This window comes from Lasiodiplodia theobromae (assembly GCF_012971845.1).
Source record: "Lasiodiplodia theobromae strain AM2As chromosome Unknown scaffold_28, whole genome shotgun sequence".
In the NCBI taxonomy this organism is placed as follows: Eukaryota; Fungi; Ascomycota; class Dothideomycetes; order Botryosphaeriales; family Botryosphaeriaceae; genus Lasiodiplodia; species Lasiodiplodia theobromae.
The window spans coordinates 350,231-371,789 of NW_023336486.1; the positions used below are offsets into that span (position 1 = coordinate 350,231).

The window sequence follows — 21,559 nt, forward strand, 5'->3', positions numbered from 1 at the left end:
AGAATATTCGAAATCTTTGTGCGGCTGGATGGTTGGGGGGCGGGTAAGCATCAGGATGCGTGCATTCATGCATGCGTTTGTGCATTGGCGTGGCGCAAACTGCATGCACGTAGCCTTGTATACACTCTGCCCGTGGGGCGCGCGCGGTTATTTTGTATTTTGTGCAGCGTCGGTGGCGCGCCCAGCCATCAGCCCACCACTCAGCCCGACGACTCGGCAACCCCCAAAAGCCGAGAAAAAGAAAGGATAAACAAACAAACAGGTCGAAAAAAGAATGCGCCCATTCGAGAACCTGGTTGCAGCCAGGGAAATGACGTAGTAATTTCTCCCATATAGACAGTCCAGACTCGTCCACGATAAGTGTTCTCGGGAGCAATACTCTACAGAGAGAAAGGGGGTAATGAGAGGGGGCCAACAGTAAGAGCCAACCAGCATCACCCTAGTTAAAGCGGTGACGGCAGCGGTCAAGCCATCGCATATCATCCGATACATACATACGGCAGGCGCTACAGGACAAACCAGGTCCCTGGGTGAAGGAAGCGGGTCCAAAGCAGGTCATCAAACACCCATGCGCGCGCGCGCCAAACCAGACATCTTGCAAGCATACATTGCTGGGCGCCTAATCATCTACGCTGGCGGTCAGTCTGATTGTCTCAGCTCAGGTGGGCGTTGAACGTTCAGTGAAACTATGGGGTTGGCGAATCGCCCGGATTTTAAGGCATTGACTGCTCCTTCCGAGTTCCCATTTTCTCTCCCGAGCGGCGCGTGCGTGTCCAGCTGCACGGTGTCGTTTCTGAAACATGCCCGCCCAGCTGGTGCGTTATCGGCCTTTTCTCTCCTCCGCTCCATCATGCATGTTCCCCCCAACACTTGCGTACCACTTTTGCCCCTTCAGCTCCTTGGTCTCAGGGCTCCCGTGCGGACTGCCTGGCCCTGACAGCCGTTAATTGTCAGTGTTAGCGCATCCTCCCCTACCTTCACTTTCCCACGGTTCGAAAAGGAAAAGCGGGGGGCGTATGTTCTAGCGTAGCCGCGGCAGTGTTCCGTCACCCCAGTCCAACTCACCTGATGATCCGCCTTGCCGCGGACCAGAAATAGAATCCTTGCTCGAGAAAAGAAAACAAGGGTCCGACACCTCGAAACCGGGACGGGAAAAATTATTGCCTAGGCCATCTGCATCCCTACCAAGCTACGGCCAAGCCAAAGGTAAGGAGGGAAGCAGGTCAGCCCAATCCCACTTGCTTGCTGACAGGGTAACGTGGTGTTGCTTGCGTATGCTTTGTGATGTGCAACGTTCGCCTGAGCGGAAGTAAGGGCGAAAAAGACAGCATTGGATGCGGGACGGCCCGCCTAAGAAGTCTGGGCGGGCGGGGCAGGCAAGGTGTGGAGTGAGGGAGGGTGGGAAAAGGAACGAGGGTCAGGAGAGGAGAGGGGTAGAAAAAGGAACGCGGAAAGGAGGGGTACGTAGTAGCGCAGTGAATGACGAAGGGGATATGTGCTTCTATAGAAGGCGAGGAGGGAGGAGGGGTTGCGTGTACAGAGGGGCATTGCGGCCGAAGGCTAGCGCAGCATGGAGTAATCATGCCTCAGTGATTTTCTTTACGAGGAACAATGTCTGTGGGCTGTGGAAGCTATCGTCCCAGATGAGATTGTTAATGCCACATTTACATCCAGATGATAGCTTCAACTACCCAAGACAAATTGAGATCAGTTGTCGGCTGCGACACCCCTCTGTACTTGACAGCAAGGAACAGCACTGGCGTTTAAGGGGGGAGAGCGGGGTACGTACTCAATCACGCGTTGCGAGTAGGATTGGTGACGACGGGAATGGCGTTCATTCAGTTAATTCATGGCTTTCGTAATGATTCTACACCGAGATGGGAAACAAGAAAAAAGCAAGCCCGAAAACCTGTACAGTCGCGTCTATCGTGCCGTAAAGAATACTTTTGGGGACCCTCGTCCAGTGCATGCCTGAATCCGATCCGCAAAAACTTGCCGCCTGACAATACAGAATTCAGACAACCAACAACGCCATGTCGTTCCCAATGCAAGGCCGTGATGTTCGTGAGAAGACCCTTTTTGCCGCCAAACAGAATCAAGGTGCCAGCCAGTGACAATAAATCGGAGACGCGAGTTCTCCTCGAGCATGTACCGGAATGTCCTCCAATGTAGGGAATGTATGTCATGAGCCCAAGAGGAAAGTGCGTGCAACGAAGTCCAAAGTAATTATCCTCCCAAGAAAGAAAGAATGAGGAAGTTGCGGGCGGGGGGTGCCATTAGACCATCTGCGAAGACAGTGCTGTACAAGGATTAGGCTTTGGGCAAAGTGATTGAGTCTTAGGGGTGGGTATCATGGGTGCTCCTCTTTGCTGTCGCCACAGCGGAAAACGCGAATCACTGCTTGACGGACAGTACTCCTCCTCCTACGTCCAACGACGAGGCGCTTCTCAGCGCTGTGAGCGCTGTCCATGCTCTCTTTCCTCCTCCCCTTCTCTCTTTCACGCTCCCTTTCTCTTGATTCCCTATCGCGCTCCCCCGAGAAAGAAGTCTTGCTGGCTTGCAAGGTGCGGCGCACATACTCCATGAGACCTGTCTTATCCTCATCGTCATCATCATCGTCCTCCCAAACAGAGATCAACTGCTGTTGCAGGGCAAGTGACGAATTCCGCACGGGGGTGGTGGGTGGTGTGAGCTCCAGACACTGGACTGGGGGCTGGGGTTCCAGATTGGGAAGAGTCGAGGTAGACTTGCTTGGTGAGGTGTGGTCCAATGGGGTTATCCTGATGTTGGGAGGAGCAGCTGATCGGCGCTCGTGTGGCGCGATAGGCTTGCGCACGACGCGGTTGGGATGCGGAGAGGGGGTGATTGGAAGACCGATGAATGGCTCATCGGGGCGCGGTGGCCGGGGAGGGCACTTGCGCTGCTTCTTCTCGGTGGCGGGTGGCGTTGGGGGGTTGGCCGGAACGGGTGATGCTAACGTCTGGCCTTCTTTGCGAAGCCCTTGGACCTTGATGGATGAACTGGAGCGGGAGTTTGCATGATATCTGCTCTTCGCACTCGCCAGGGGTTTGGGGAAAAGCTCGAGGGCCTCCGCAATAGACTCGATATCATGTGCGGAATCGGCTCTTTCTCGCTCATGGGGGAAACCAAAATCAAAAGGGGGAGCCCGGGGCGATGCGGTCGGGGTCAGTTGTGTTGAGTCGTCGCTGTAGCTCGAAATAATGTCGAGGACCATCCTTCTGGTCTGGCGCCGGGAGAGAGGTTTTGCGTCTGGTGAGTTCATGGCGGCAGCGCGGCGCATGCGGCGCTTTTCGAGATTCTCCTCCATCTTCTCAACACAGCGGTCCCAATATTCAGCGGTGCTTTCGGGAGATCCTGGAGGCGTCGAATGTGCCGAAATGACCGAGTCGGGATGGGAGCGGGTTCCGCTCTGCGACGACCTCTTGCGTGGGGAGGGCTGTAGGAACAGGTCGGTGTCGGCCATGTCTGAGGGATGCTAGGGCTGAGACCGTGCGGTGCAGGTGGGAAGGTGGCCGAGGAGCAGTATGGATGCAGAGACTGTTTCCAGATAAGGAGCTACTGGATCATATATGGGCTGCGAGAGCAAAGCCCCATTCTCCGGATTCAAGGGGGCCGAGAAAAAAAAGCAGCGGCACTCTGTTTACCCAAGGGTTCGCTTGGGCTTGTGGCTCGATGACCGGGGGCATAGTCCGGCGTTACGTGACCCTCCGCCCTGGATTCTGGCGCGGACTCGAGTGAGCGATTCTGGACACGTTGTTTGGCCCTTGTTTTGGCTCAGCAGCATGGCCGTCAGCAGGGGCCAATGGGCATGGGGCGGCGCGCGTAAAGCTGACGCTGTGCACTCAATGTTGTCTTTGAGGCGTGCGGCGATCGAAGTAAGGGGTACTGGCATTGGCTGGTGCGTGCCTTGCGTGGGCAAGAAGCGCGGCGCAGGAAGTGATGCGTCACAGCGGTATTTTCGGGAGATCTGGTCAAGCAGAGATTGCGTGCAGCTCCAAGCAAAAATTTGAATGGATCGTCAACGGTGGTGCCGGGCGGACGCAGGCATGGTGCATCCGGCAAGCGAGCGTAAGATCCAGATGAGATGGGGCACAAGGATCCGCATGGGGGGAAGCGAGCTGCGCTTTGCGGGCGATTGAGAAAAACGTGGTCGCACAGCAATGAGGAATGAGACAAGACGAGCCCGAGACATCATGGCCCGCGGCTGTGGCCGCACGCTGGGCCTCGCGGAGGGAGGAGCGGAGCCGGGGCTGGCGAATGGGAAGCAGCAAAAATAGAGCGCCGTTTGCAATCCTTTCTTTTTCTTTTCCATTTTTTATTTCTTGCAACGGCGGACGGGCGCGTAGGCGGGCGGCGCGGCAGTCAGCATAAGCGCCGGCGATGGCCGGGATCTGGACTGGGCGGGTAGCATGCGGGTGATGGTCCGTCATCCGTCGAGCATCAATGCTGCGGGATCTGAAGACGAGCGACCTGGGCCGCGGCGACGAGAATGGACCACATGTGCGACGGACGTGTCATACACGCTCGCTCTTGTCTGATGAAGCAGCAACGCATAGCAGCGTCGAAGACTGTGACGTCGCGGCCGACCAGTCGCCTTGCAGCGCGCGCCGCCTCTCCCATTCTTCCTGATAGGTCTGAGACTCGACCGGGTCTCAGCTGGTGATGCGATTTCTCACATCTCAGTCACATTCTGGCCGCCATGTGATGATGGTGTTTGCCCTCGCATTTGCGGGGGCCCACAGCCGCGTATCGCCCCACAGCGCGATGGAGATGGCATCTGGAACTCGGGGGAGATCGGGCGGGCGTGCTTTTTGCAGTCGGCATCGCGGCACCAGAGCCGGGTGGTGTTTTCCAGGAGCCGAAAAAGCAAAGGAAGATGCCGCTGCTGGGGTCCGGCCGTTGGCTGTCAACAACGGCGAAATGAGCGGGTCGGCGGCGGCAGGTTGACGAGCGGAATCATTTCCTGGGGGTGGAATGGGCTGCTACGCCGCGGACCCTGGACTGGCGCCGCAGAGGGGCGGTGCGGAGCATTCCTGGGGGCGCCATGTTCGAGCGGCGCCGCCGAGGCCATGGCTCTCGACGTGTCGGCGACATGTCGACGTGATGCAGTCGCCGATAGCCGTGTCTGAGATGGTGGTGAGCGAGCGTGAGCGTCTGACGGAGGCGTCGGCCCTGCCGACCAAGCGGCCGGCCGAGCCCCACGACCGGCGGCCTAGAGCTCGATCCCCGCCGCCTAGTTGAACGGCATTTGCTCCAACACCATCGCATATCTTCATCCGCCAAATCGGTCGCTCTGTCTTGGACCCTTCCCACCGCCGCGTCCCTGTCTCAACCCTCCTCCCGTCGCGCTTTGACCCGGGTCGCAAGGCTGCAAAACACTATGGCCGAAATGGGCGCCGACGCAATGCACCGGCAAGACGAGGGCGTGTATGTGCAACTCACCGAGGACCACCTGGATGTCTCGTCCGTCATGGCTCGCGTCAAGAGCCCCGACGCCGGCGCCGTCGTCCTGTTTGCCGGTAAGCCGCTGTTAATTCCCACTGTTGCCACCACCCAGAAAAATTTCCCCACCCTCAATATCCCATTCCTCGCTTCCCGTTTTTCACTCAATGCTTCAATTTCCACCACCTCACCTGGTCCTTGCCATCCCAGTCGTTGCGCAAATACCTCTTTCTACCCGTAATATTGGTCCGTTGGCTGGCATGCTATCACAACTTGCAAAAGGGAGGGCCACATACTTTGCGCGCTCCCGAGTCCGCCAACCAAACTTTGGAATCCGCCGTGGGACAGGCCGTGGCTCATCCCGTCGTTGGATGACCTGTGGCCGAAAAAGGCAATTCTGAGCAATGGTCCGACGCCAGACAGAGGTCCTCCTGTCTCGAACGCTGGATGGATTGGACTCTGTGCTGTTTATGCTGTCCAGTGCTGTCCAGCTTCGTGTCAGCAAGACGTCAGCATTCGCTATCAGCCAATACGCTCCAAGTCCCGTCCTGCTGTCCGAACTTGAGCCCTGGAACCACACTCGGGGCAAGCACCAATCTGGGCGTAAAGGCAGTACAGCTGAAGGCACGCATGGCTCTTACCATGCAATAGTCTGTCTACGCCCCACTCGGGCCCAGCGCCGTGAGGATAGTACAGCTGAGGCATGCATGTATGGCATCTTGCCAACCACCAAGCGTTCATCACATGTTGGAGGCTGTCCAGGCCCGCAGTCCAATCTCCACTTCTCCCGGTCCCATACCAGCTCCAAGCATTCACAGCGCTCCTGTCTCTATCCCATACCAAATCAGTTCCACATCGCTTTCTAATTCCCCGTCCCTCGTCCACCCTGAGACCTGCAAACTCCCAGTACCGTGACATAGCTCGCTACAAGACCAAAACACACACTAAGCATCGAATTACCCACCAACTCCAACGCACCATCACTTACAGGAGACAAAATCAAAAACAGGCACGACCCGCTCAACCTTCGACTCCAAACCCGTCGCCCGCCTCTCCTACCAGTCCTACGCACCCCTCGCCCTCTCCACGCTCCTCGCGCTCGCCCGCGACGTCCGCCAGAAGCACGCCCTCACGGCCATCGCCATCGTGCACCGACTAGGGCCCGTGCCCGTCGGCGAGGAGAGCGTGCTGATCGCCGTGTCGAGCCCGCACCGGCAGGCCGCCTGGCGCGGCGGCGAGGAGGCGCTCGAGCTGACCAAGGAGCGCGCCGAGATCTGGAAGCTCGAGGAGTTCGTGGGCGATGAAGGCGCCGTCTGGAGGGCCAACAGGGATGGTCAGAGTGGGGTGAGGGTTGAGGCCGGTGGCCGGGGTGAAGGATCTGGAGATGGGGACGGCAAGGTAGGAAGTGTGGGGCAAGCGCTTCCCAAGGAGGAAGGTAGTAAAAGTAGTGACTGTTGAAGCTTTAGGAGACGGGCGAGTGGGGGCGGGATTTAGGAAAGAGTGGAGAAGAGGAGCGAGATGTGGGGAGATCTATGGGCGGGAATGATGAGTATTTTTAGGGGACGACGGAGGTGAATGAGGGACCGAAAATGATAGAACAGTGACGTGGTTGGGTAATGCAGAGCGTGACTCGTAGAGCGCCGCCGCTGTATGCCGCAGTCATAGCTGCGCAGAAGGCTGAAATAGGCAGGCTTAGCGGCAGAGTTCGTTGGCACGGCATGTTGTTGGCTTAAGTTTTAGGTCGGTCTTGGCCAGGGATCATCGAAGTTGAAGAAGGAGCCGTACATTAGTTAGTGCGGCGGCTCGTCGGAAGACACAAATCATGTTGCTCTACGCGGCACAACTTTGGTGGTGCGTTTTCTATTCTTGCCCTGTGTGCACCGTTTCAGTGAGGCTACAGCATCGCTGTGGAACGAAACGCCTCGACCGTCGAATCCGACGCCTCTTCTCCCAAGACCTACGTCTGGCCGAGTTTCGTCCATTTGAGCAGGTTATCAAGTATGAGACTACTCCGGCATCCCGAGAGCTGAGCGAGGCTGGGATATGTTGGTTTTTTTGACTTATGCAAGCGTCCGCCAGTTGATTTTCAGAAACGGCTTCACGTGGCGTCAGCCGCGGGGCCGCCGCCTGCGCTCGTGGTAATACTACATTGAGTGGAGAAGTATCGATCAAGAACGATCATCACCGCTGATCCACGGCCCATTACAGACATCGATTCTTGAGTGGAAGCTCGAGTGAGGTCATGATGGTGCAACGAAGATGTCGGCACGAGCAGCTGCCTGCCAGCCTCATCGGATATCACTGAGACAGACAGGGTCCAGAGGTAGCAACGATGCATGTTCCCGTTGGTCTCGTGGGCCACACAGCATGTACTCTGGACAAGAGCTCGGTTACCTTGCGGGGCCTTCGCTACTCCGTCCGTCCTCTTTTGTTTTGGCGTCAGCAATGATCTGCTCCAGCTGTATGCCGGTGGCGGCCTTTACGGCCTCCTTCATGTCTTTGCGGGCTAGCACCTCAGCAATCCACTCCTCGATTTCCTCGTCCGACTTCTTGGCATCGCCAGATCCGACCCTGTGCTTGACCTTGCCTCTCAAGTCCTCCAGCGTGCTGATGTCGGTGGCCCACATGGCGCCCCCGGTCAGCATGATGGCTGCGCTAACAACATTGACGGTGGCCAGGTTGAATGCTTCCAGTGCGTCCATGGCTCCACTCCCGGTCTGGTAAGGGACGTTGCTGGGATGGTAGAACGGGGGTTTCGGTAGCTTGTAGCGGCGGGCGAGAGCGCGTCGGGTGAGCAGCTGGGCGCCGGTGAAGAATGTGGCGCCTGCAACGAACAGCCCAAGCTGCCGGAGTGATCGGCGGGTGGTAAAGGCGTCGTGGAAGGCAGACTGGGACGACTCGGGGGGCTGCGGCTGCTGCTGCGGCTCTTCTGCGTGAGCGGCCATGTCTGAGGGGGATGGCCTGAGGTCGGGAAATAGGCAGCGCGTGTGACAGCAGGACCGACGTGGCCGAAAATGTGCTCGGGCACGGGCGTGAGCTGCAGCGTCGAGCTGGGAGCTGGGGCTGACGAGGTGCTGGTGGTGCCTCTTCGGGCGGGCGGTCGGGCTGTGCCTGCAGCTGGCGGGAGCTGAAGCGGGCTCGATCTGGGGAAGAGGGCTTCTAGCAGGGCAATTGAGTGAGCAGGCCCCGGACTAGTGGCTGGGTGCGGTCAGCGGGGGCCAGAATCGGACGAGAAGAGAGATGCGGTCGCAGAAAGTTGCCAGAGGGCCAGAGCTTGCCCGCGTCGATCAGGCGCCTTAGTCAGGCGGCGCCAGCCAATCACGTCGCAGCCCCCGCGGAGCTGTGAACCCTGCACTCCCGCCTCTCTCCGCACCCGCTCCATCACGGCTTGCAGGTACGAACGAACGGCTCCGGCCACGGGGCCACACTTCGCCAGCCCGACCCCACTGGCCCGCCCGTCGTATTGTCCCGCCCCGATTCGTCACAGACACGAGCCAGAAAAGCGCCCGACGAACCACCGCGCGCTGGCTGCTGTCCCACGAGCACGGGTTCCTGACGCCGTGTCGCCGTCACCTCGGGCACCTGCCTCCACAGCCTTACCATGACTACCATGGAACCACCCAATCCTCCGCCCATAGCGGAAGGCAAGTCAGCACCAGTGCATGCCCCGCATCTGCTTCTCTACACATGCCTGTTTTGCCTGCATCGATTTATTACTTTGAGCAACAGCCGAGATGCTATGACGTGCATGTTCAGCCCGTGCCGACCCTTTCAGCCTACTGCGCTGCTATTCCGAGAATCTTGCCAGAAAGCTTCGTGCTATTGCTTCCCTGTTCTTGGCTCCCCTTTTGAGTAATTCGAGCTGACAGGGCCGGTTTCTCTTACGAAAACTTCTCCTGCCGGGGGCCTACTCTTGGAGGACAGGGATTCAGAGTCTGCCTTATGCCTTGTCGACAATACATGCTGTTTCTGCGCTGCATGCATGAGCGGCGCCCACGTCCTCCACGAGAATGTGCGGAGACCCGATTACAGTTCTGACGACCATGACCACGAGCCAAGCCATGTCTCGTCTGCGGCACGGGAGCTCACAGCTAGACTGACATTCCTTGTTTGCCATCAGTCCGTGATGTCTATAAAGCAGACGTTTGTCCACGTAGAGAGCACTTCTCCAGCAGCATCAACAAGCTCCTCCTTCGCTCAACAGCACTCATTGCAACCCTAAGCCATCGCTACACTTCGCTCTTCACTCCCATCACTTCACAATGTTCTCCACCATGAAGGTCGCTCTCCTTGCTCTCTTCGCCTCCAGGTAAGACCATCCATTTATCATCCAAAACGGCTTACCACTGACCACCTGCCAGCACCATGGTCGCTGCTCTGCCCGGCGGTGGTGGCAAGAACACCGACTATCCTCCTCCTCCGGCGGAGAGCACCTGCACCACCAAGTACGAGACTGCCTTCATCACGACTTCGTCTGCCTACGTCCACAGTACGACGAAGAACGTTCCTGTCCCCATCACTGTACGTATACTTGATTAGCTGCCCAGATCCCTCCCAGACATTGACTAAGAACAATACAGACGACTGGCTCCACGGTCATCACTGTGACCAAGCCGGTTCCTTACACCTACACTACCGTGTCTGTCGGGGAGAAGCCTATCACCGAGGCCGTTCCTTGCACTGAGACGAAGAGTACGGTCATCACTTCGGTAGGCCAACCCCAAATTTCTCCAAAGTCTCCCTTCGAGTGGCCACCCCTAACCTGAAAACTCGACAGGTCTACACGACTGTCTACACCTCCAACAAGGTTAAGACTGTTCCGTTTACCAGCACCATCATCGCAACCGGCACCTCCAACAAGCCTTGCCCCACCACCCAGCCCGTTGTCGGCACGACCACCACGTACTCTGCAAGCGTGTGCGTGACCACGGAGTACAAGCCCTTCACCACCTCTACCGTCAACACCAAGTCCGAGTGCTACACCAAGACGAAGGGCTACGGCGGCTACTAAGGATGTCATCCAGTGTGAAATCGGCCGCTACCAGCAGCTGAGTCCGGTAGCCCGCCACTGGAAGGAGCGATGAGCGAAGCAAAAGCAGCAAGGAGGTAATCGCAGGAGTGTTGCATAGATGGCTCGGGGTAATGGGGGTAGTCTGTGCGAGCTAGGGGGAACACTGTGCAAATCTTCGCTCCCTTGGCCAGCGCTGGAGTCGTCTTCTTCTTCTTTTCCCCACAGCTTGACTATTCTTATGGCCAGCTACGACCTTTTCTTTCTTCAGCGTTGGCATCTTCCATCACACTCATTTATCAGGGGACGTCGACAGATTGTTTCAGTTCTCGAGGTACTATGCTTGACGAGTTTGCCTGGAAAATACAATTGCTCTTTGCTTCCTCGAAGCAAGGTCTACATCTCATGAATCCTCTATGGCCGTGATCCGACTCGCTCCTTCAACGAGCAGATCAATCCCCCTTTCCCCAAGCAAGGCGGTGCAAGAGGCGCTTGGTGCCGCAAACGCGAGAGCGGGATATCACATAGACTTCTACAGGCGGATCGAAGAGCTAGAGGTTAGTTGTGCTTAAAAATAACTTTTTCCTACCACGTGTGTTGATCCGCGGGGACGAGGAATGGGGGTCGTGTGGGTTAAGCTCGCAACTAGCTACCCCACACTCTCGCCTGTTCTCCTTCGATCGACACCACTAACCACTTTACTGCAGTAGCTCCCGCAAATCACCGCTGATCGTAGTGGACGACAGCACTTCATTCCTTCAATCCTTCCTTGCTTCCTTCCGCACCGTGGTGAGAGGCACTCGATCGCGTGATCGTTCTTTTTCCTTTTTTATTTTCTTTGCATCAAGTAGGATGACGAAAATGGTTTGATCCGTACTGCATCTAGTAGGGCAAATGTTTAAGGCCATTTTCGTTGTTTTTTCTTCGTACGACGAGTATAAGTCATGCATCTTGAGTTGCGCAAGGGATGTACGCTTCTTCGACAAGTCCCCACGAGCTCCGTTTACCCTTCAAGCCACACGAAGCGAACCAAACTTGACCTCGTATTCCCACAAGCGTAGGCGTGGCGCTGCTTACGCGCGGCTCCTTCGATTCCTTCCACTTCTATTCCGTCTTCATTTTCTTCAAGTGCGTGGAGTGGCTCGGCGGCGCCGCCACCCGTTCATTATTTTCTTTTTTGAGTCGCCGTGCCGTGTAGAATTGACACAACTACCTCCGAACATTGCTTGGCGAGAAAGAATCGATAGAAACTTGAACGTGTGGCGAAAATCAAATGTCTACCGATCTCAGACATTTGCTCTCCCTCACTTTGTTTCCGTCATAATCTCATCCGATCGATCTCCTGCATCGCTTCGTGTCGCATCGAATTAATATCGACCCGCCGGCACTATGCTCGTCTCATTCTCCTATACCTGCCGCACAATGGACATGATGTGTATGTACGTACTGCGCGGAGCCGAAGCCCGTAGGGTCATGTTCCACCAACCTATCAACCGTCAAGCCGCTCGGCTCCAGGCCGCCACAGGGCTGGTGACGTGCAGGGTAAGCCATGACGAAGAAGGAAGGGACTTACGAGTCATGAGATGCTTACGCACTTGGCGGCAGCGGGAAGAAGGTAAGAAGGAAGCTTGGCACATGCATGCACTATGCGTGTCGTGTGTTGCATGCGTGTAGTGTACGTATGTACATACGCGTACTGTGGGTGATGAGGTACAACGTTTTTCTCTCTTGCTTGTCTCCTTACACAACAGCTTTGTGCTGTGCTGCCATACGCGAGAACTCGGGTCCGGGGCCGGGATGAGCCTGCGAGGCTGTGGCTGACGGCGGGGAGGGGATGATGTTGTTGCTCATTGCTGTCGATGGGGCTATGGTTCATCGCTTAGTCGTTCAGCTATTTGGAACGCTTCATTACATGCGAGATGGCTAGAAGTGAGCTCTCGGATATTGCGAAAGAATTAGGAGTTGAGGTTAAAAGAAAGGAGCCAAGCATATTAGGTTTGGAGCATTGCGTTAGCCCCAGGCACGGCTGGAACGGTTCTCCGCTACGAACACAGCTTCCGTATACCCGTGTCCCTCATCTGGCACTAGTGGGATGATCTCCTCGAGAGCCTCAGCACTTGGCAAAATATGCCGGGTCCACCCCAACAGGAGCAGGCAACAGCGATAACGTTATGCCGGTCTGTTTCCGCGCATCCGCACGACCTTGGTGGTGACGACGGTGGGTGGGACAGCTTTTCCTACGCGGCTTCTCCCGTTGGGTCAGATTCTGCAGAAATTTCATGACCAAGGCAGGTCCCGTTGGATCCGTGGCGCCGGGGAGATGCGTTGTGCTCTGCCGGAGAAACGAAGTATGGGGAGCCGATGCTCTCATCTTCCTCTCGGCTGACTTAAGGCAATGGGGAGTCCGCCTGATCAATCATGCTTTTTCTTCTTCGAAAAGGTGTCAGGCGGCCGAGAAGGGAAGTCACAGCAGGGGTTTTGCGACGTTATTGGACGAAATCGAGGCTGTGGGCGGCGGAGGTCAGCGATTGGAAGAGATGCAGTAATGTATTTGGCGAATCATTGCTTCCTATCGGGATGTGATGTACAGATGCACGATTCCTACTTGTTTTCTCAAAGCGAAGAGCGCGCGTATGTCTAGAGAGAAGAATCTCGGTGGTTTGCACTTCCCCGGACACGACGCGGCTCCTTTATCTCCGGGTTTTGCCCCTCCACACCGCTTGCAAAGGGGCGAGAGAGTGAAGTCAAAACAAAGTTTCGGGGCTTAGAAGTCGGGACAACGGGAGTATTTCCTCACAGAGACGCGGAAGGATGCGGCGCAGAGGAAGGAGGCGTCAGGGCATTTGACCGTAAAGGGGCGTCGAGGGCGCGTGTGCGTCGGCGCGCCCAGTCAGACTCGGGGGCGAGAAAGCCTTCGGCGCAGCGTGGCCCGAGGTAGTACGGACGGAGGAACGGCAAGTCGCGATGGGTGTGCAAGTGCGCTGCAGGACGAGAAGTGAGAGCGAGGAGAACACTGAAGGATTTTGCAGCCGGTGTGCGTGTGGAGCTCGGCGGAATCGATTTTCCACGATGAGGTTGGATCAAGCAGCATGTGGGTACAGTTTGGGCGGGAGATGGGCGCACGATCGAGGACAATGACTTGTGCAGGCACCGTTGGGACGGAAGCAGCCGCGCGCGAGCCAGCGTCCTGGCGTCGGGCAGATCGGGCTGGGAGAGCGATGGGATGGTGTGCAGGAACCGGGCGCGGGAGGCCGTGAGCGGTCGGCGTGCGGGTTGCCGTGGTGGATGTGGAGAATGCTGGAGGTCACACGGACGGACGTTCAACTGGATTGGTAGCTAGATTGGATGGATCTGGGGTCCGGGGCGCGGCTTTCTCCAGGAGACCCTTTTTTCAGGCTGAAGTCATTCCCGGTGTGGCGCTTTTATTTTTTGTGGGCGAGTCAGCCATCGGTGTAGAGTGTTGCGAAGGGGCTCGGTCGCCAAGCGGGTTAAAAGGGAGATCCGCCCCAGACCCCAGCCCCGATTCTCCACACGAACTCCATACAAAACTAACCTCTCTCCACGGGGCACCGCATGCCAGCCAATTTTTCGCCCGCCCCGTCACACCACCAATTCCTCACCGCAGCACGCCCATAAGACTGCCGCATGCCGCCGTTCCCTGCCTCAGGCCGTCGATGTCCGAACGTCGCGCCCGACACACCGCTTTCCCTGCTCTCGGCAATCTTCGCACACCCCGGTCGTTAAATTCCCCGGTGCGGGAGGAAAGTGCCATGGATCGTCGTACATGTGCGAGCAGTCGGGGTGCTCCGCACAACGCTCGAAACGATGTCCCAGGTGCCCGCACTCGTACAGCGCGCAGTGGCAGACGCACCCCAGCCTGTAATGTCTGCCGCTGCGACGCTTTCGCTCCCGCCGCCCGCCACGATGCCGAGAAGGACCGATGCCCATTTTCGCCGACTGAAGGAGCACGCTGAGGATTCTCCGGTCGATTATTGTCGTCCGACACAACCACTTTTTTCGACGCGATTGCGCTGAGATGATATACGCACAAGCAAACAATGCCAGGCCGGCAGCGCATGTGGTGGTCTCCAGATCGGGATGGCCGCCGTGCAACGCCAACGACGGTAAGATAAGCACAACACCGCCAACGCTATGAGTCTGCATGTCTCTCTTCCAGCTCATGTCTTGCTCCTTCTGTTTACTCGCGCTGTATCTTTGCATTGGCGGTCGCGCCGATTCTACCTTCACTCCACCCTTCCGTCTCTTATATCCGCAATCTCCGGCGCCTGGCTCCTTCCATGATGGCTCGCTGCGATGCTGAGATGCACACAGGCCAAATGCAAGACATCCATCTAGATCTAAGCGCGTTGTCTTTCGAGGGGCCCCTCAGCGTGGGCGTGGAGTCTGGAGCCGATCTAGTTTGCGATCAACGCTCTCCATGCTGGCGCGAAGGCCACCTCTCGCTCGCCTCACCTCACCCGCACAGCTCGCACGCGACGGAGAAATAGCGCACACCCCATGGGCACGGCATTACTCATAGCCTCATTTTCTAGCTCACGCGCGTAATGGCAAATTCCACCGGGCACTCGACCTTCTCCGCATCGCGCTTCATCTCCGACGCCTCAACTTCGGGCGCTCACCACTTGCGTCCGAGCATCGGCGCGACGGCAGAGCGGGCGTTTCGACGAGCGAATTGAGCGAGGGAACAGGCTGGGCGGCGCAGACCGCGCGGGAACAGCGATTTCACAGGCGGGACAGAATCTCACGCGGGGACACGCGACCGTCACAACGCGATACCGACCTCGTGGTTGAGTCTGGGGCACGCTGATAACGCTACTGGGGGAAGCTGGAGAGACCTGGAGCAAGCGTTGCGGAGAGTGTGGGAGCCTGGAGAGACATGGAGTGCAGCATCTCCGTCCGGAGGCTCCTCATCTCCCCCCCTTTCTTCCTCTCCGCTGGGGGCAATCTGCCCACTCTCCCACCATCGGGCTCCGTGGTGGAGGGCACCAAGTGGAGCTGACCGAAGAGGAGCGTTGGGAGTGGACCCGGTAGCAGGCGCAACGTGGACTCGGACTGGCGCTGTCGGCGGTCCTTCAGCTCCGAAGTTGCATATTGATGTCGCGAAACCCACCTTTACGTGAGCACTTCGGCCCGGATGCATGGTCCTGGCTCGCATCATGCATGCGCACGGCTTTAGAACGGGAATCTCCTCCGGGCCTTGCAACTGGGCAAGGCGCACCACCGTGAGGTCGGAGGCTTCATCAGCAGCAAGCGCAGTCTGGCTCGGCACCCGCCGGCGGTGCGGTCGGAACGCCCGTTTCGAGCGACCGAACGCCTCTGACGGCAGCCCAGGCGCTGCTGAAGAATCCGACGGGTGGCGTGAATCTGGCGCTCTCAGGGTCTGCGGTGCCGTGATCTGGTGACAGGCGGGCAGAGCCGCACGGCGTTTCGTACGAGCGCGGCGAAGAAACGGCAGCGGGCATCGGCAGCGGCGCCGAGCGCAGGCACGCACCACGAACATCAACAATCAACAAAACCGCAAACGAGGCTAACAAACGAGAGGCGCAAAGGTTGGCTGCCGTGTTCCTTGCCGCTCGACGTTCCGGAATCGTTCGTGGCAGCCACCTATTCCTATTTTCGCAATGTCGTTCGACGCGGCTCGGCAGGCGATTCAGGCTACCGAAGACTTTTTTCGTCAGGGGGCACCGGCGCCACCGCGCGCGCCAAGCCCAGCCGTCAGCAGCCACCCGCGCGAGGATCACCACCGACTGGCGCTGGCGAACTTGGCGGCAGCCGCGGTGGCGTCGATGCGGCAAGGCGGCGAGGCACGGCGCTGCATTGGTACTGACCGGCTAGCGAGTGCAACTTGCAGATTGCGATGGCCACGATGCAGCCTAGCTCCAGCGTGTCGGTGTGCGCAGAGCGCTCGCGACGGAGCCGCCAGACCGTCGCTCCTCGTGCGAGGTAGATCTTCGGGGCGGCTCTAACTGGCCGCTTGCCGGGCCGTCCGCCAGCCGCAGGTTCTTCATTATTGCCGGCCGCGTTGACGTCAGACACGAAATTTCGCTGTCGCGGCTCGCCGTTTCACGCTGATGGCGAGGCTGCCTGGCGCAGATCTGGCTTCGAGAAAAATTTCTGCGAGCAGCAGAGACGCCGGCGCGCCAACAAGTCGCGGCGCGGCCAGGGAGCAGTGGATCGATGGTGGATCGCTCTGCGTAGCTTCCGTCTCAGCCCTACGGAAATACCGCTTTTCCGCGCCAGCGCCGGTTGCAATTGGCCACGCACGCTCGCCGCCCCAGCGACCATCGACCTTGGACGAGCGCTCTTCCCTGCCGCATCTTCGTCCCAGCACGGAAAGGCGGACCTGCATGCGTCGACACTAGCGAGGCAGCTCAATGGGCGTGCGTGGCCGCAACACCATCTCGCGTGTGCTCACGATGGGGGCGCACGCGGACAGGCGTGTCGCGAGCGCGTGCAGCATCGCAGCGCAGCATCCGAGCTCCGTGGAGGTTTTTCTGGATGCGGAGCCGGGGTCGGCAGTGGTGAGGGCGGTCACGGTGGTGTTGGGTGCGAGGTGGGCAGACGTTCGGCGTGCGCAGGCGGATTCTCGGGAGCGGGTGGGGCCCCTGTGCCAATTTGGCCGGCTCACGCACCACCGACCTGCCCTGTCGCCAGACCCGCGACTGACAGGCCGTACAACCTCCGCGCCTCGACCCGGCCGCACTGAGTAGCATCCCCCACCAGGCAGACCCGACCTCCCATCTGGAGATGTCTGCACGCCCCGTGACGGCGTGGGCCCCGGCCGGAATCATCCTCCGCTGTCTATCCCTTTGCCCCATGGTTAACCCCGATTAACCCACTGCCCGGCTTTCTCCAGCCCCGGGCATATAAATCCTCGACCCCAACCGTAGAGCTGCCTTTTATCTTCACTTGTTCTACACACTTCACACAATCAATACATACATTGCACTCCCGTGCCTGCCAACCACACTCACACACGGGCCACCTCTACCCAAAATGGGCCTCTTCAACAAGAAGTCAGATCCGGCAGCGGATGCTGTCCACGAGAAGGGCTCGCCTGCCGAGACCACTCCCACCGATTCCCCTCGCAATGGCTCCAAGACTGAGCTGCCCACCGCCGGCAACTTTCAGACGAGGCCTGCCATCGCCGCAAGAAAGGCCCCTGCCATCGCTTGGATCGTGGGTGCCATTGCCTCGATGGGTGGTTTCATGTTCGGCTACGAATCTGGTCAAATCTCTGGTATCATGGCCATGACCGATTTCAAGGACCGCTTCGCCGACCACGGAAAGTTCAGCCCTGCTCGCTCCGGTACCATTGTCGGTCTCCTCTGCATTGGTACCCTGCTTGGCTGCCTGTGCTCTGCCCCTCTTGCCGACAAGATGGGCCGCAAGTTCTCCATCTCGTTCTGGGCTTTCTTCTACATCGTCGGTGTCATCATCGAAATCACCTCCAAGGACGTCTGGGCCCAGTTCGCCGTCGGCAGATTGGTCGCCGGTCTCGGTATTGGTTCGCTCTCCACCTGCGTTCCCATGTACCAGTCCGAGTCCGTCCCCAAGAGCATCCGTGCTGCCGTCGTCGCCTCCTACCAGCTGTTCATCACCCTTGGTATCTGGACCGCCTACATGGTAAGCCCCGGCCCGCTCCGCCTTACCGTTCCCGCATTCGCTAACCCATTGTGAACAGGTTACCTACGGTACCGAGGACGCATACAGCAACAGTGCTCAATGGCGCATTCCCAACGGTCTCTCCGCCCTCTGGGCCATCCTTCTGGGCTCCTCGATCCTGTTCATGCCCGAGTCCCCTCGCTGGCTCTACCGCATGGGTCGCGTGGATGAGGCCCGCAACATCATGGCTCGCCTGAACAACTGCGCCCCCGACGACGATGAGATCAACAAGGACATCCAGGACATCGAGGAGAAGCAGCAGGCTGAGAAGGCTGGCGGCGACCACCACTGGTACGAGGTCTTCACTGGCCCCCGCATGCTCTACCGCACCATTCTCGGCATGGTCCTCCAGGCTGGCCAGCAACTCACGGGCGCCAACTACTTCTTCTACTACGGTACCACCATCTTCGAGGCCACTGGTCTGTCCAACTCTTACGTCACGTCGATCATTCTGGGCTCGGTCAACGTTGGCGCTACCTTCATCGCGCTGTGGGTTGTCGAGCACTGCGGTCGCCGTAAGTGTCTGATGGTCGGCGCTGCCTGGATGTTCATGTGTCTCTTCATCTACGCCTTCATTGGTCACTACATGCTGCCCAACGCCGACGGCACCAACGACTCGCAAGCCGGCCAGATCATGATTGTCTTCACCTGCTTGTTCATCGTCGCCTTCGCCATCACCTGGGGTCCTCTGGTCTGGGCCGTCGTTGGTGAGCTGTACCCCGCCCGCTACCGTGCCACGGCCATCGCCCTTGCTACCGCCTCCAACTGGCTGTTCAACTTCCTGATCTCGTTCTTCTCGACCTTCATCACCAACGACATTAACTACTTCTACGGTCTCGTCTTTGGTTGCTCTTGCTTCGCCCTCTTCTGGATCGTCTACTTCTTCATGATCGAGACCAAGGGCCGCTCGCTCGAGGAGATCGACACCATGTACGTGCTGCACGTCAACCCCATCACTTCGGCCAGCTGGGACGGCAGCAGCCTCAACGCCGATGGTGCTCCCAACACCGACTCTCTCCACCTCGGCCCCGGCGGCAGGACCATCGTCAAGGACCAGGAGTCCGGTCTCGGCGGTGTCCGTGGCCAGAGCATTCACCACGAGAATGGTGAGGCTCAGGCATGAAGTTGACGTTTTTTCTTGAGATTGAAATTTTTTACTTGCATACAGCAGCGGTGTAATAGGTGCGAGGTTGATGATTTTTCCGCTTGTAACAATATCTACTACCACTATCTCTAACGATGAGGAAAGTTCCAAACATTGGAATCGGATGGAAGAGTGAATCCGGGTGTGAAGGGAGGGAAAACGGTTTATTTTCTCTGAAAGATACGTCTAGACAATCTAGAATACCCAAGGAGAAGGGGAAGAGAGTTATTTTTAGTCTTAATGCGAATACCCACTGTCCTTCGACGCTACACATACAACATCATTTGCCTATTTGCCTGTGATCAAGGGAGAGCAGTGACGAGATGTTGCGAGGGATGAAGGGAGGGCAGCTGTTCCACGGTGCGCGCACGTTCAACATTTCTCCGACGCCCCAATTCGGCCGAGACCAGCAAAATCTGAACATTTGGACGATCAGCCAAGCGACGTGTTGCGGATTGTCCCAATTACCGAGACACCGGACCCCAGTGACGAAATGCCTCATCAGCAATTGAGTTGCAGTCGCTTATTTTCTGGACTATCGTTACAAGATGTGTGGTAGGCGTTTGTTTGTGGGGCACGGGGCACATCAAGCGGAGATTCTCGTTATCACACAGATCCTCCCACAGAACGGGGAAACCCGCGCGCTGGTCTCCGCTCGCTCCCTTTTCGGTGATTTACACGGCCTCCGCAAGGACCTTCTCGGCGCTTTGGTGGTGGAGGTATCTTTTTCCCTTACGCTACCGACTCGGCGAAACAAGGAGACGTGAAAACTGAAAAAGAGAAAAAAGTTCCGAATGCGCTGCGCTGGGACATGTGTTCAGGGGCAAGACGTCATGTCAACCAAACGATGGCGAGGGAGCGGGCTGTCTCGGTGCGACGGAGTGTTTGGAAGCGATTATCCGCTCATCAATAACGAGAGGAATCATACGAAGTCTAGACGAATTCATTGCGTCACCTGTCTCTATGTGATGCTTTCGCTCTCGTCGGGCGCCCCTTCGCAATGAGCTTCCCTCATCAATGAAGGGGGTTCGGCGTTCTGGCCGCTGGAGTTGCCCGATAAGGAAGTGTCGTGATGTCTCAGCCAGGAACTGGATGGCATAAGCGATGACGTCAGTGCTCGAGCGTCGCGTGAGCGAGCGAGAGCCCATCATCATCATCGCCGCTCTCGTCGCCGTCCTTTCCAAGCGTCGGAGCGCGTCTCATCATCACCGACTGCCCCGCCACAGCTCCAAAGCGGAGCCTCCTCCTGCGCGCCTCCACACACACGTTTCTTCTCCCCCACCCACCACAACGCCCCTCCGAGATCATCGCATTTCTCTCGCTTTCTTTTCTCCGCTACTTTGTCTTTACATCTCCACATCCGCAACACATCGGCATTTGCTGAAACCAGCGCAGGGCGCGCGGCTTTTTCGTTCAGCGCACATCCACCCTACCCACACCGGTTGGGCACCCATTATGATGATGGGTTGATATCTCTCATGAGAAGATCTCGTTGGCCCACTCCGTGCTTGGCGCTCCCTGACTAGGCCCCTCTCGATGTGTTGTCCTATCACCACACATACCCCTTTCTCATCTGCAACTCTCATCGTCGGCGCATATGGTCCGCGCCGCGCCGCACCGTTCCCACAAAAATGGTGTCCCGGGGTTGATGAACAGCAGGGAGAAAAATGCAGACCGCTAACACGTTGCTTCTTGTCAAGCACGCATAGAAGCCGAACAATATGCCGCACATTATAGTGTGCCGATCCAATGATTGCAGACGCGTCCTACTGTTCGCCTCATGCAGTTTTTTTCTACTGCATACTGGAAAAGGTAGGCGAAGCAATTAGCCACACACTAGCGCCGCAGAAGAACCGGTCTTTACTATCCCGCCAGCGTGGAACGAGAGCCGGTCGACATTGTCGTTTTGCCGCCGGCCTTGCTTTCATGTCCCTTCAGTTTTCTCAACTATCTTCCAAGATCTGCTATCCACGCGTCTTCGAGCACAACTTCGTGTACCACCCAGGCATCAGAAAGAGAGAGCCGATGCGTCTTCCTGACAAGGCTTGCCTCTTCTTTCTAGTGGTACCCTAGGCATTCATGCTTTGAGGATGACAAAAAGTATTTGATGACAAGTGTGGGTCCCCACTTCGTTGACGAGCCAAGAAAAAAAAAATAAGGGAGAAGCCAAGTGTCTCTTTGCTACAGCACTTACTTTCTTCTTTCCAACTGCCAAATGCCCCACGGAATATCAGCTGTGTATTGCACGAGAATAATTG

At 57.6% G+C, this 21,559-nt stretch overlaps 5 protein-coding genes across 5 annotated transcripts; 3 read left to right on the forward strand and 2 right to left on the reverse strand.

Annotated features, from left to right (window-relative positions):
* Window positions 1-2,350: 2,350 nt before the first annotated feature.
* On the reverse strand, window positions 2,351-3,484 carry LTHEOB_8733 (4-hydroxybenzoate polyprenyl transferase; the record flags this gene model as incomplete). Its single annotated transcript, XM_035518243.1, has 1 exon — window positions 2,351-3,484. The coding sequence occupies one exon, from the start codon at window positions 3,482-3,484 to the stop codon at window positions 2,351-2,353; it is 1,134 nt and encodes a 377-aa protein (XP_035370038.1).
* Window positions 3,485-5,401: 1,917 nt separating this feature from the next.
* Window positions 5,402-7,257, forward strand: LTHEOB_8734 (Molybdenum cofactor synthesis; the record flags this gene model as incomplete). Its single annotated transcript, XM_035518244.1, has 3 exons — window positions 5,402-5,540; window positions 6,473-6,861; window positions 7,204-7,257. The coding sequence occupies 3 exons, from the start codon at window positions 5,402-5,404 to the stop codon at window positions 7,255-7,257; spliced, it is 582 nt and encodes a 193-aa protein (XP_035370039.1).
* Window positions 7,258-7,853: 596 nt separating this feature from the next.
* On the reverse strand, window positions 7,854-8,408 carry LTHEOB_8735 (uncharacterized protein; the record flags this gene model as incomplete). The annotated part of the gene is made up of 1 exon (XM_035518245.1): window positions 7,854-8,408. The coding sequence occupies one exon, from the start codon at window positions 8,406-8,408 to the stop codon at window positions 7,854-7,856; it is 555 nt and encodes a 184-aa protein (XP_035370040.1).
* A 1,317-nt stretch (window positions 8,409-9,725) lies between these two features.
* On the forward strand, window positions 9,726-10,474 carry LTHEOB_8736 (uncharacterized protein; the record flags this gene model as incomplete). The annotated part of the gene is made up of 4 exons (XM_035518246.1): window positions 9,726-9,772; window positions 9,825-9,984; window positions 10,044-10,172; window positions 10,241-10,474. The coding sequence occupies 4 exons, from the start codon at window positions 9,726-9,728 to the stop codon at window positions 10,472-10,474; spliced, it is 570 nt and encodes a 189-aa protein (XP_035370041.1).
* A 7,014-nt stretch (window positions 10,475-17,488) lies between these two features.
* LTHEOB_8737 (Hexose transporter hxt13) lies at window positions 17,489-19,280 on the forward strand (the record flags this gene model as incomplete). Its single annotated transcript, XM_035518247.1, has 2 exons — window positions 17,489-18,118; window positions 18,177-19,280. The coding sequence occupies 2 exons, from the start codon at window positions 17,489-17,491 to the stop codon at window positions 19,278-19,280; spliced, it is 1,734 nt and encodes a 577-aa protein (XP_035370042.1).
* Between the last annotated feature and the right edge of the window lie 2,279 nt (window positions 19,281-21,559).